Source organism: Takifugu flavidus, chromosome 6 (genome assembly GCF_003711565.1).
Source record: "Takifugu flavidus isolate HTHZ2018 chromosome 6, ASM371156v2, whole genome shotgun sequence".
NCBI lineage: Eukaryota > Metazoa > Chordata > Actinopteri > Tetraodontiformes > Tetraodontidae > Takifugu > Takifugu flavidus.
The window spans coordinates 5,506,866-5,518,398 of record NC_079525.1 but is presented as its reverse complement, the minus strand read 5'-3'; the positions used below and the strand labels follow the sequence as shown (position 1 = coordinate 5,518,398).

The 11,533-nt window shown below is 47.6% G+C and overlaps 2 protein-coding genes across 4 annotated transcripts; one reads left to right on the top strand and one right to left on the bottom strand.

Moving 5' to 3' along the window:
- The first annotated feature begins 138 nt into the window (after positions 1 to 138).
- On the top strand, positions 139 to 6,070 carry zgc:112980 (uncharacterized protein LOC503706 homolog). Of its 3 annotated transcripts, XR_008950866.1 has the most exons (20): positions 139 to 228; positions 995 to 1,131; positions 1,212 to 1,320; positions 1,397 to 1,490; positions 1,587 to 1,737; positions 1,830 to 1,947; positions 2,024 to 2,149; positions 2,222 to 2,284; positions 2,361 to 2,483; positions 2,952 to 3,107; positions 3,194 to 3,247; positions 3,383 to 3,615; positions 3,692 to 3,771; positions 3,876 to 3,965; positions 4,053 to 4,130; positions 4,191 to 4,295; positions 4,392 to 4,497; positions 5,132 to 5,239; positions 5,656 to 5,706; positions 5,801 to 6,070. XR_008950866.1 is itself a non-coding variant. In XM_057034797.1 (18 exons), the coding sequence occupies exons 2-18, from the start codon at positions 1,002 to 1,004 to the stop codon at positions 5,182 to 5,184; spliced, it is 1,866 nt and encodes a 621-aa protein (XP_056890777.1). In that variant the 5' UTR covers positions 139 to 228; positions 995 to 1,001; the 3' UTR covers positions 5,185 to 6,070. The 3 variants fall into 3 exon arrangements, 2 of the variants coding, with proteins under 2 accessions (XP_056890777.1, XP_056890776.1); XM_057034797.1 differs by having other exon boundaries at positions 3,386 to 3,615; positions 5,132 to 6,070; XM_057034796.1 differs by having other exon boundaries at positions 5,132 to 6,070.
- LOC130526811 (guanine nucleotide exchange protein SMCR8-like) lies at positions 4,498 to 11,196 on the bottom strand. Its single transcript, XM_057034760.1, has 6 exons — positions 10,531 to 11,196; positions 9,505 to 9,917; positions 8,354 to 9,087; positions 7,852 to 8,262; positions 7,274 to 7,760; positions 4,498 to 7,201 (listed from the first exon to the last, which is right to left on the bottom strand). Exons 1-6 carry the CDS (start codon positions 10,711 to 10,713, stop codon positions 6,760 to 6,762), a joined length of 2,670 nt encoding a protein of 889 aa, XP_056890740.1. The 5' UTR covers positions 10,714 to 11,196; the 3' UTR covers positions 4,498 to 6,759.
- Between the last annotated feature and the right edge of the window lie 337 nt (positions 11,197 to 11,533).

Genomic DNA, 11,533 nt, shown 5'->3' with positions numbered 1-11,533 from the left:
TTATCAACCCTAACACTAACCCTATCACTCAATCAAAGAAGTATTGTAAAGAAATTCTAGTTAAGAAAAGTTAGACGTTACTGTTTTCTACGTCCACTAAGGGGCGCTAGCAGGATGAATAGCCCTAATGAGGAAAGCGGCGAAGAAGACACAACATCCGGTTACGTATAGTAAAGACCAACGGCGCCAAAAACAATTCATTTACCTGCTTTAGACAAGACAGTAAAGGTAAGAAATGTCATGTTATCCTCGTTACTTTTATTGTATTTCAATCAACTTTTGAGCAATGAATTCTTCAATATCAAAACCTTTACCGTCCTACTTTCTGTCGTGGTGAAAGCTAGAAATCGTCTGAAATAGCAAATCAAGCGTTTGGTTTATACTCGCATAAGATGGTAGTTCTCTTACTCCTGATCTATGGAGCGAAGGCCTTAATCAATCAATCAATCTTTATTTATATAGCGTCTGTTACACTCAAAATTGTTTCTAGGCGCTTTACAGAATCCCAGGGCCTGACCCCCAACAAGCAACAGTGGCAAGGAAAAACCCCTTTAACAGGAATAAACCTTGAGCAGGACCAGGCTCCTATAGGGGGACCCTCCTGCTTATGGCCGGCTGGGTAAAGAGAGAGGAGAAGTGGCAGGACAGATATAGGCGAGAATAGGCAATGATCATAGAAATATATTAATTATAATAAACTGCCGGTAGAGTTGAGTGGGTCAGCCCAGACCCATGACCCAGCAGGGTGACGGAGGTCTTTCAGGTGATCATGATTCTGGATCCCAGCAGCCTCGACCCATAGCAGCATAACAAAAATATTAACCTAATAATTAGAGGACCCTCTAAGTATGATAATTTGTCTGTCTAGGATAATAACTGGAACTACAGAATTAGTGATAATAAGCTTTTTCAAAGAGGAAGGCCTCAACCATAAAAAGCCACTGCGAAGCCTGTATGATACATTTACACTGATAGTCTTTATTTTATGCATTAGGCCTCTAATGGGTACAACAGCAAACGATATAGAAGTCATCATCCTCAGCGATGATGAAGATGAAGCCCCTGAAAATGACGTAGCGTGTGATGAATCCTCAGTTTACATCGTGGAGCCAGAAGACAGTAGAGAGACTGGTAACATTTGGATTTACTCTAGTCACCCACCGGTGTCTGTTGTGTTATTACTACGTTGTAAACACTGACCTGTGTTTCAGACACTGCTTTAACTCCCAGCACGTTGGAAGAAGACCTGGTGGTCACATTCTCCCGTCGTGCTGAGGTGTTGCCTCACGCACGCTACGACTGCCCCATTCATCCTTTTACGTAAGAATATTGCCAAACACACCTTTTACAGAAAAAGAAACAGTCCATTTAATAAGTCTTCTGGGCTGTTGTTCAGTGCTGAAGATCGTGCCACTGATGCCCCCTTGGCTGGTAATCAGCTCATTTGTGATCAGTGCTTCTGCTACATCTGTGACAAGCTGGCATCATCAGTATGTGATCAGTCACTTCGATGTCCCCAAAAGAATCAGTTCATTTGATTATTTTTTTAAACCCTCAGTGCTGTATTAACGTTGTGTATCCCCCAGTGTGTATTGTGGTGTCAGGGTGGCATCTGCCACTGCAACAGCCACAAGAGAAGCACCTACTGGAGCAACCTCAGGGACAGCACGGTGCTGGGAGATCTGCAGGCTTTCAACCTCACCGTGTCTGAAGTGGACGAGCATCTGCGTCGTGCAGGTACCCTACAGTAATTTGGAGCCTCCAGGGGCATCTTGCCCACATCATGAAGGCTGTTGTTGCATGTTTAAATTTGCCTTGATCTTTTGTAGAGAAAATGCTGCTGATCTTCAAAAAAGAGGCATTTGTACAGTTTTCTATATTCCTGAGGGGACAGTCGCTGATGGAATATGGACCAAACGCTCAACATCAAAAACGCCTTATTCACGAGTGAGTGACGAGTTCGATGACTCCGGGTCTCAAGGTTACGCGATGCCATTTTTCACCAAACCTTCCTGTCATGCAGCTACACACCCGTGTATGAACTTGTGTCATCATTCCTCTATGAAGCTGATAAACAGAATGACCGAGCTGCCGCCATCTTGAGACTCGGAGCCGCAGAGGTGTTTATCCGACATGTCAGCTGTCCGGGGTACGCAAACACAATACGTAGCATGTCTAATTAATGTCTAATGTCTAATTAATGTCTTTTTGTGTTTTACAGTAGTCTGATGTTACCGTCCCCCGTGGCTGATGTTAATAAAGCCAAGGCGTGCTTACTTCATAGGTAAACGTACAGGCGTCAGCAATCTTGTGTCTCGTTGCTTTGATTTGTACTTTCATGAGCACCTTTTTATTTCCAGGGTCATATCGTCGCTGCAGAGGCAGCTGGTGATGGCCGATTTCACCCCAGAGTTCAGACAAAAAATACAGGATTTTTACAGGCGGTTTCCTTTACCTATTGAGCTGAAGAACTTCAGGAACAGGTATGTGTTTATCTGTGTGTCAGAGGAACAGCTTTTGCTTCAGTGTCACTTTGCTCACAAGGGTTAAAAATTTATGATTAATATTACTTTATTATCTTATATATGGTAACCTTATTATCCCCAGTGAGGAAATCCATGTGGTCGTACATGTCTGATGTCCAACATATACATGTAGACAGGCCAGAAATACTCACATCACTATTACACTATATAACAAAACAACATAAGAGCAAACACAAACAACAACAGGCAGTCAACTTCATAAAAAAAGGAGGCCCCCGGAACAAGCACACGCTCACTTACCCCCTTCTCTCATGCGGGCACACATTGTGCTTCAGCCCATGTACAAAAAAATTAAAATGTACATCATTTGGAGTCTTTGATTTACAACGTTGCACTCTGGTTGACAGGTCAGTATGAGACTGCAGCATTAACACTTCTTGCGTTGTTTTGGCTTGTGTGATTCAGCCTGTGTGTCCGTCCCTGGACTGATATTTTGCTGGTGTCGGTGCTGAAGGGGCAAAATATTTCGGGCGTCCGAAAAGAAGGGAAAAAGAAGGACGTCCTGGCCGAAGACATGTCTGTCATTTTTCTGAGAAGCGAATTACTGCAGCGACAAAAGAGGTCCAAATAAAAACAACTGCATGAGGCCACATTTGTTCCAACAAGAGCTTCTAAAACCGACCCGCTTGTGTTTGTGCTGTCTGCAGGTACAGGGAGTTGTGTCGATACCTGCGAGTCGTCCAGTCTGCTGAGGCTGCATTGTGAGTGTGCAGATAATTGTGCATGTGTATTACAACAATCATTTTTCATATAGAATGATTCTCACCACAAAAACTGGAATAGAAAGTGACGTTTCCAACTTTTGCTGATTGGAATGTTCAATCTTTCTTCCCCAGCAGCCTCCAGCAGTTACGGGACCTTATCCCCTTCTTCATGTGTTTGGCGGGGGACTTCTCATCCGCTCTGATAGGTTTCCTCCCAGCAGTGAATGCCCCAGCTTCCCGCTTCACTCCGCAACTCTTCCTAATTTATTTTTATATCTTTAAATCGGCAACGGCGCCACAGAGCATCATCGCCAGTCATCCTTTTCACCTCTGCCGCTCTGATGCAGTGTGGGAGCCTATTAAAGGTCCCTGAGTTTATCGTTTGTGGTTTTTTTTTAAATCCAAATGCAGATTTTATGTTAAAGGTGAAACTCTCTGCAGGTGCTGTCCCTCTGAAGCGTGAACTGTTGGTGAAGTTTGCCCTCAAGGTTCACAGATGCTGCCCTGCTGTCTACGCTGATGTAGGTGCATGTTAAGTCGCTGAATCCTGAAGCGTTTAGAAGCCTTTACTGCGTGCATCCAGATCAGCATGTTTTGTTGTACTGATTGCGTAACTGCGCTTCAGTCGCAGTGTTGGACCAGTTTACTCACAGTGGTCAACAGCCTGGGTGCCTCAGGCGTTGCTCTCCCAGCCCCCAGCCCAAAGTTCCTGCTCGTATGTACCTGTTCAAGGCTTGAAATTCAAATCTTTTATTTTCATAACTTACCGTCGCTTTAATTCCCTCTCTTGACTGTATTTAAGGAAGCCAAGGATTCTGTGAATGCAATCCTGCTCGAGCAGATCCAGCTACACATACAGATCCCACGGCCCTTTCTGGAGGTACACCCATTGTGGTCTTCTTCTACAGTTTCAAATCTAAAGCTCTATTTTTGTTTACAGGAGTACCCAGATCAGGCCTTGCTGCTGTTGGTAACGGGAGCATTAGGGTTTAGAATCGTAGAGTTTCCTCTCAGACCAGTTCTTCCTGTGCTCAGTACATTTCAGGTTTGTCCCCTGCTCCTTTAGCACGTCACGGTGTCTGAATGATATCGCATTAGATGAATATTTTGGATTTTGTCTAGTAACATTTCTGCCTTTAAGGGGAACTTGTGGGCTCTTCAGTGGCTGTGGGGGGACCTGCCATTTGGAGCAGAGCATCTGGGCTCCTTCTTGCAGGACATCAGACAGGAACTCAAAATCACCAAAGGTGAGTAAATGCTCTTTATTGTACATTCAGCCCTCCATTTTCAGTGCAAAATATTCACATGGTTCAAGTACAACACACCATAAACCTGTAGCAAATATAACAAGATTTGTTGAATTGTGGGCATCTAGTGGAAATATGTGAAATGCACATCATTATTGTGAGCCTGCAGCACGTCTTTACCGCCATCTAGCGGCGAAGATGGAGGATTACAGTAACTGAAAGCCCTTCTGCCCAGCCAGCCAACAAATGCATAATGAATCCACTTGTATTAAAATGTATAGATAGTGGAGCAACATGCAGACAATCTTTGGAACAGAAATTATTTCATCTTGGCTACACATGGTATACCCCTGGATGAGTTGCTGGTTCATTGTAGGGCCCTATGTGAGCATTTGGGGTTTGCTCATGGGTGCTTTATGTGGTGTTCTGCACCCTCTCCTCTTACTGGAAGACCTTTGTTTTGTCTGCACTGGGGTTTGAACCAAGAACCCTCTGCTTCTCAGCCCAGTTGCCATCAGACTGAGCTACCACCACCAGTAACATGTTTTTACAATGGAATGTTTCAGTGAAGACGAAACAAACCATTGTCGATGTAAAGCAACCATTCAGCGTCACATGTCTCCTTCTCTTGCAGGTGGTGGATGTTTTTTGCAGTTTCTTAATTCCCTTTTGCACCGCTGGCCTTAGAAAAACTTCCAGGACCAGTGATTCGTACTTGACTGATAAGGAAGGCTCACATGTCGTGAGTGTGTTAAAGAACCTTTCATGTCGGGCAGTCCAGTACCTGTTGAAATCTCTGAACTATTACAGTTACAAGTGTAATTTAAAACAGCTGTTTGACTTCAGGACCTTTGAAGTTTGGAACACAACAGCAAAACGGTTTATGACAGAACTGTGTTATTGTTTGCACATGTTTGGGAGACTTCTTTTTAGGTACATTTTACTTTAAAAAGTTTGTTTTGCCAGTAATATATCCATCTGTTAATGAGTTCTAACATATTTCCTGTGAAGATTAGATGATTCAAACAGCTGCATCTGGTTAGTTTTTATTAAAAGCAGTCTTAACTGGCGCCACCTGCCAGACATTCATCATAGTTCCTAATGAACGTCTAACAGGATGTTAATCACTGTTGTCGGCATGGTTATTTCTTCCTGCAGGGCTGATTTGCGTCTCCCATTAATGGCTTCTTTTGCACAAATGACCGCACAGTAAGTTTTACCTCAGCTAATTGGTGCCTGTGTTGTTAAAGCCAGTAATTAATTTTCTTTTAATTGAGTTTTAATGACTCTTTGGTGGTTGCAGCTGGGTCTGATCTCACCAACGTGCCTTGGAATCATGCGATGCTTGCTGATGGCGGTGGTGGTAACGAGGACGGATTTTTTTGGGGGGGTTGTTTTGGACAGACATCAGGATTTACCTGGATGGACCAGGTGTTGATGTCAGCAGAGTTGATTTCTTTTCACTGTTTTGCCTCAACTGTCTAAACTAACGTGTATAAATATATGCATAAAATTACCATTTTATTTGCATTACAGTTTTTTAAAAGGGGACAATAAACCACTTTGAATGGCATTCTGTAGTTTTGCTTCATTTTGAATCTGACTGTAAACGACTGACTTTCAAATCAAATACACAAATTCAGAATGTAAACTAAATGCAGGAGTGTAAACCCAGGGAAAACGGTACCATGAAGACCTAAATATTCACCATCACCATCCGTATCAATGATGGCAAAGACACAGATTGAAAACCTGAGTAGTAGTTTTCTGCTCATATTTTACTTGTTTGCATATTTGGTATAAAGAGAAGTAGCTCAGCTGTTTCTGCCCCCTGTCCCGTATCAGGACCCTTCACCTCTCAGGATGGGATGTTGGTTGTGACCTCCATGACCTGAGCCAGGAGACGGACGTACAAGAGGGAGCGCTAACTAGACCAACAGTTTTATTTCTTTACAATCTCAAATTACCAGGATTGATTCTGCCAGACGTGCTGGCTAAACCTGGAGGTTACGATATGTCCTCATTAGAGTTGCTCTTTCAGATGCACCTGAGCTTCAGGCTCTGGACGGACGTCTCCCATCCTAACCTCTAAACTCCAAGTTTCAGACGGCAACCTCCACTATGAAATCTTTCATAGTATATGTAGAACAGCAGCATGAGTACCAGTTAGCTACTGGTGCAAAAGCAACTTAAGTTCCCTGTGCAGGTAAAATGGCTGCTTCCTTGTGCTTCGACGTGTCCACAGCAACAGCTCTAGCGTGGTCACGTTCCCTGAGTATTCCTGTGCAGCTGTCTCGAGCTGTAGGAGAACCTTAGAAACGGTGGCCCACGTCCCGCGTGGTGCTGCTTGATGAGGTCGGACAGGAAGTGCATCACGCTCACGTCGTCGCCGCAGTAACCTCGCGCCAGCAGGAAGTGATCCCCCAGAGCGGAGCCCTCTCCCCCGGCGGTGTTCAGGCGCTGCAGGTCGCGGCAGAAAGTGTACAGCAGCGCCTGATTGGTCAGCGCGGTCAGGCCGCTCTCCAGGTGCAGCAGGTAGGTGATGCCGCGCTGGATTCTGGCCTGAGGGTTGGCGAACCTGTTGATTAGAGAACCGGAGTACGATGGGCAGTGGAGCGTCCTCTGGTCCAGGTCCAGCAGCGCCAAGTACCGACTGTAGCGGGTCAGAGAGTGGAGAATACTGGCAGACGACGAGGAGGATGTTCTGATTTAAAAAAGATCGGATTAATACAGAAGTGTGTTTTGGTCTTCTAATGAAAGAAACATGAAGACACACCTGTGTACGCCTATCAGTCTCCAGGTGAGCAGGTCCGTCACCTGAAGCGGCGAGCTCAAACATGCCATCACGGCGTTGCCATCGGGCCCGGGAGCAGGCAGGAAGAGACTCAGACCATCCACCAGGTTCCTGATCATGTTCTCCTCCCCTCCGATGACAACTAACGGCCGACCGCTCAGGAGGCAGAACAATGCATGCTGGGAGAACGAGTTCTGTCTGAGGAACCTGAGGGCGCGCACCGCCGCCCTCCTCCTCTTCCTCCTATCAGAGACGAGCGAGCTGCTGTGGACGTACTGGATGGGAGAGGGTGGGTCCGAGGAGCCGGTGAAGCTGGTGCGGTCGGAGGCTTCGTCGATGCTCAGCTGTCTGAGAGGGAGGATGGGGGAGGTCCAGCGCTCGGCCTCGGCAGAGTTCACACGGACGTCGGGCGTCGAAGAGCCCGTCTGATGACCCTCAGGCAACTGGAGCCTCGACTTCAGAGCTGCGCCTGGAAGACGTAGGAGGCAACATTGCTTCCAACATCAGCAAAATGAGCAACAAGCTTCCACAGGAAGCCAGAAGTGATGATTAATCGCTACCTCGCCATATTTTGGACAGCCTCGTGGTTGCGTCTTCCTGAACCCGACTGCTCTCTGCACACGTGACGATTTGCTCCCCTTTCAGGACGTCACCATTAGCAGGTGCCGGCTCCGGAGGCTCGTGCGTGTCGAGACGATCGTTGCTTCCGTCGTCGTCGCCGGGGTCTGTCGCGTCCGGCGCCCCCTCTGCGTGCACTCTCGGCCCCTCCTCTTCACTCTCCTGGCCGAGGTGCTGCTCCGCCTCTTCCTCCCTGATGGCTGTGAGGTCATCAGGGAAGATGGACTCGGTGGTGCTCAGTACCTCGATGCTGTCCTCGCTGTTTTCTCTTCTGGCGTACGCTCGCACGCGTCTGACGCCGCCGTCCGCGGTAGGTCGCCTGTGCGAGGCGTCCGCCGTCCCGGCTGGAGTTTCTGTGGAGGACAGAGGAGACCTTAACTCACCTTTTTATGGAGAAGTTTGCCCTCTGAGAGGTCCAGCTCCTCCTCTGTAACTCTGAGGTACCTCTGCTGCTTGATGTGGCTACAACCTGCTGCATCCTGTAAGACTTCTCAGTCCCCAGCACCTCGATACTGTCGCTGCTGCTGACACTGCTGGCCATCTCCATGGCGACACTGTGCATAGGGCTGAGTCTTGCTACTTCTCCTGCCTCCAGTTTGATGGGGATCTCCTCCACACAAGAGAGGAACGATTCCAGACTCATCGGGTCCGACTGAAAGAGGTCGGCGCCGCTCTTCGTCCCCATCTCCGCCTCGGTGGTCTGTAGCTCGCCTTCGTCCTCTGGGCACAGTTCAAACAGGAAGTTGACCAGGCTGAGTTTTCTGGACAACGCGCGCGTGACGTGGGCGGTTCGCAGTACGCTCCTGTCACCGCGGAGGCGCCCAAGGGTGTCGGCGAGCTGCTCCATCATCAGTGACAGGAAGTAGGAGTTGCACAGCTCATGCAGATGCTTCAGGCGGTGCCCGGACTTCCAGGAGGCGGAGACAGAGCTTGAGAGAGAGTGACAAGGATCGGGAAACAGCAGCGGATCGGTCAGAGAGTCAGTTGTGTCGTAGGGCAGGAAGTCAGGCTGTTTCAACTTCCTGTTTGGGTAGGAAGTGACCTGGCGGAGCAGCTCTCTGTGATTGGAGATCAAATGCTCCACAGCCTCCAGCTCCTCCCCTTTTCCTGCGGCCGCGGCGGAGCCGTTTTCCACGTTCTGATGTTCGGTCTCCTCCAGCAGAGTCAACCTTGTGAACCTGAAAAAGGCAGAAGGTGGAGAGTTTCAGTTTCTACAGGAACCCAGGAGAGAAAAAACAACTTGACCAGAGACGTTTACCCCCTCAGCTTTTTTCTCCTTTAACTTTCACTTCCTACACATATCTGCACTCGTCACCACGGTTACACGTAAATATCCTGCCTTCTCAGAAGGAAAGAGGCTACTGGTCTTGGTGGGATATATTTGTCTCTTCTGTTCCGTCACCTGTGTTAAACACACACTTCTCTTTGTTTGGTGACGCAGACAGAAAATAGTTCCTCAGTGAAACTGATAGTTTGTCCCCGTTTTCTAGAATCCAGAACTCGATGGATCATATCTCCAAATCCTTTTTAAAGCCACGATCCACAACTTCTGAGACGGCACCAACAGATTTATGGACAACGGAGACCAAACTTACTCGAGTTCATGTAGTTTTCTCTGTAGCTCCAGAGAAAACGCTTGTCTGTTCCCCGTCTTCAGGCTGTCGGACGCCTGAGAGAAGCAGCTCGAAAGTTCGCCGAAGTTCTCCATCAGCTTCATCTGGTCCGAGCACACGTACGCCACGCAGAACGGGCGCACCATGCCACGGGCCTCCAGGTCATACAGGGTCATGTGGTGTACGTACGCGAAGGCGTCCTCCGCCGAGTCTCCCAGGATCACCCGAGAGTCTTCGCTGAAATTGAGACGCGGCCCGGGGGACGCAGGGGGGACGGGGGTGGGGCAGGACGCCTGGTAGTCCACGGACATGAGGCGAACGGAGAAGTGGTTGAGGTCAAAAGATCCGACGACTCTGGGGTCATCTGGGATGGTCAGGACGGGCTTGGGTCCCACCTGCAAGTGCCAGAATATCACTCAAACCTTAGTAACCAAAATGATAGAAAATATCTGCAGAATGAGAACCAATCATTTGCAGGAAATATTTAAACATCTTTTCATGTAGGGCAGTCCAACACCTGTTAAAATCTCTAATCTATTACATTTACAATTTTAATTTCAATTATTTTAAGCTAAGACAAAAACAGGACCTTTGTTTGCACATATAAAGGGTAATGGGAAAGGTACATTTTACTCTAAAAAGTTTGTTTTTCCAGTAATATTCCGATCTCTTAATGAGTTCCAACATATTTCCTGTGAACAGATGGTTCAAACAGCTGCAACTGGTTAGTTTTTACTAAAAGGAGTCTTAACTGGCGCCAGCTGCCAGACATTAATCATAGTTCCTAATGAACGTCTAACAGGGTGTTAATGGCTGTTCCCACGAGTTTTCTGCACCTGTTTCTTTAGTTGAAACCGGAAAAAAAGTCACAAAAATAAATATTAAAATGACACGAATAAACGGGTTTTTTTGTTTTTAAATCTGATTCTGGTAAAATAATAAGGAAAGTCATGTAAATAAATCACTCTAAAACCCCTCCGAGTACCGCAGCAGCTAAAAGTCCATCACCTGTTCGGAGAACTCGGCCACCAGTATGAAGTCTCTGGCAAACTGGGCGGAGGAGCTCCAGGGCTGGGATGGGGGGAGAAGAGGGACCGACAGCTCCTCGGGGAGACTCTGCGCCTCATCCTCCTCTCCCTCTCCAAACCCCTCAGCGCCGGTGAAGGCCAGCAGGTCCGGTGACCCGATCATCTTGGAGCCCTGGGGGGGCGGAGGGGCTTCGGACTACACCTCCTCTGCGGAGGCGAACATCGCCCGTGCCGCCGCCCGGACTGTCGGCCGCCCGCCCCCCGGCCTCGGTTCTCTCCGTGAGTCAGCTGTTTACTGACAGGACGCCGCAACAACGTGCAGAGTTGCAAAGTTTTCCCGTTGACGCTCAAAAGTTCATAGTTTGGAGCGTCAGGAAAGACGATTCCGACCCCTTGGGAGCGACTCCGACAGCCGCATAAACAAGCTGCGGACCTGATCCGAGAAACGAAAGTTCCCTGCGGGCAGCAGTCACAAGGTTGACCAACCTTTGTCCCGGGATTTGTGTTCCTCTTTTTGAAAAAGAAAGCCAGATTTGAGCCTCTCACTGGTGTCACGGATACGTGACGGGAAAAGTGTTCTCAGGACACCGACGAGCAGCGGCCATGTGACGGACGATGCGCGAACGACGCGCGCTTCGGTTGCGACAGCGGCGATAGAAGGAAAAAAAAAAATCGTTCAGTTAAGTTCGAATCAGCGCGACTCATTTCCTCTCGCTCTTTCAAAATAAAAGACTCTCGTTATCCACCAGCTAAAAATACCGTTTGATTCTAAAATGTGTAGGCAGCAAGTACGAGCCAAAATCAACCTGTATAAAATTATGAGTTACTACGTTGATTAAGCCAGACGGAGACATAAATACGACCGATTTGTTGATGTTAGTAATACTATAATTCGACTAAAACACGTGGTAACCGGAAGCTGCGGGTAGATTCGTTTTCTGTCCTGAATTCAAGAAAAACCAGCTTTATGTTGAATCCGAAGT

What these genes read in the sequence shown, in the direction of transcription:
- zgc:112980 (XM_057034796.1), top strand. Translation starts at nt 1,002, where the DNA reads ATGGGTACAACAGCAAACGATATAGAAGTCATCATCCTCAGCGATGAT. An exon ending in CAGTCTGCTGAGGCTGCATT is followed by an intron (nt 3,248 to 3,382) that starts GTGAGTGTGCAG and finishes TTTCTTCCCCAG; the next exon opens with CAGCCTCCAGCAGTTACGGG. An exon ending in GGAACTCAAAATCACCAAAG is followed by an intron (nt 4,498 to 5,131) that starts GTGAGTAAATGC and finishes CTTCTCTTGCAG; the next exon opens with GTGGTGGATGTTTTTTGCAG.
- LOC130526811 (XM_057034760.1), bottom strand. Translation starts at nt 10,713, where the DNA reads ATGATCGGGTCACCGGACCTGCTGGCCTTCACCGGCGCTGAGGGGTTT. An exon ending in AGCCACATCAAGCAGCAGAG is followed by an intron (nt 8,263 to 8,353) that starts GTACCTCAGAGT and finishes TGTCCTCCACAG; the next exon opens with AAACTCCAGCCGGGACGGCG. An exon ending in AGACTGATAGGCGTACACAG is followed by an intron (nt 7,202 to 7,273) that starts GTGTGTCTTCAT and finishes TTTTTAAATCAG; the next exon opens with AACATCCTCCTCGTCGTCTG.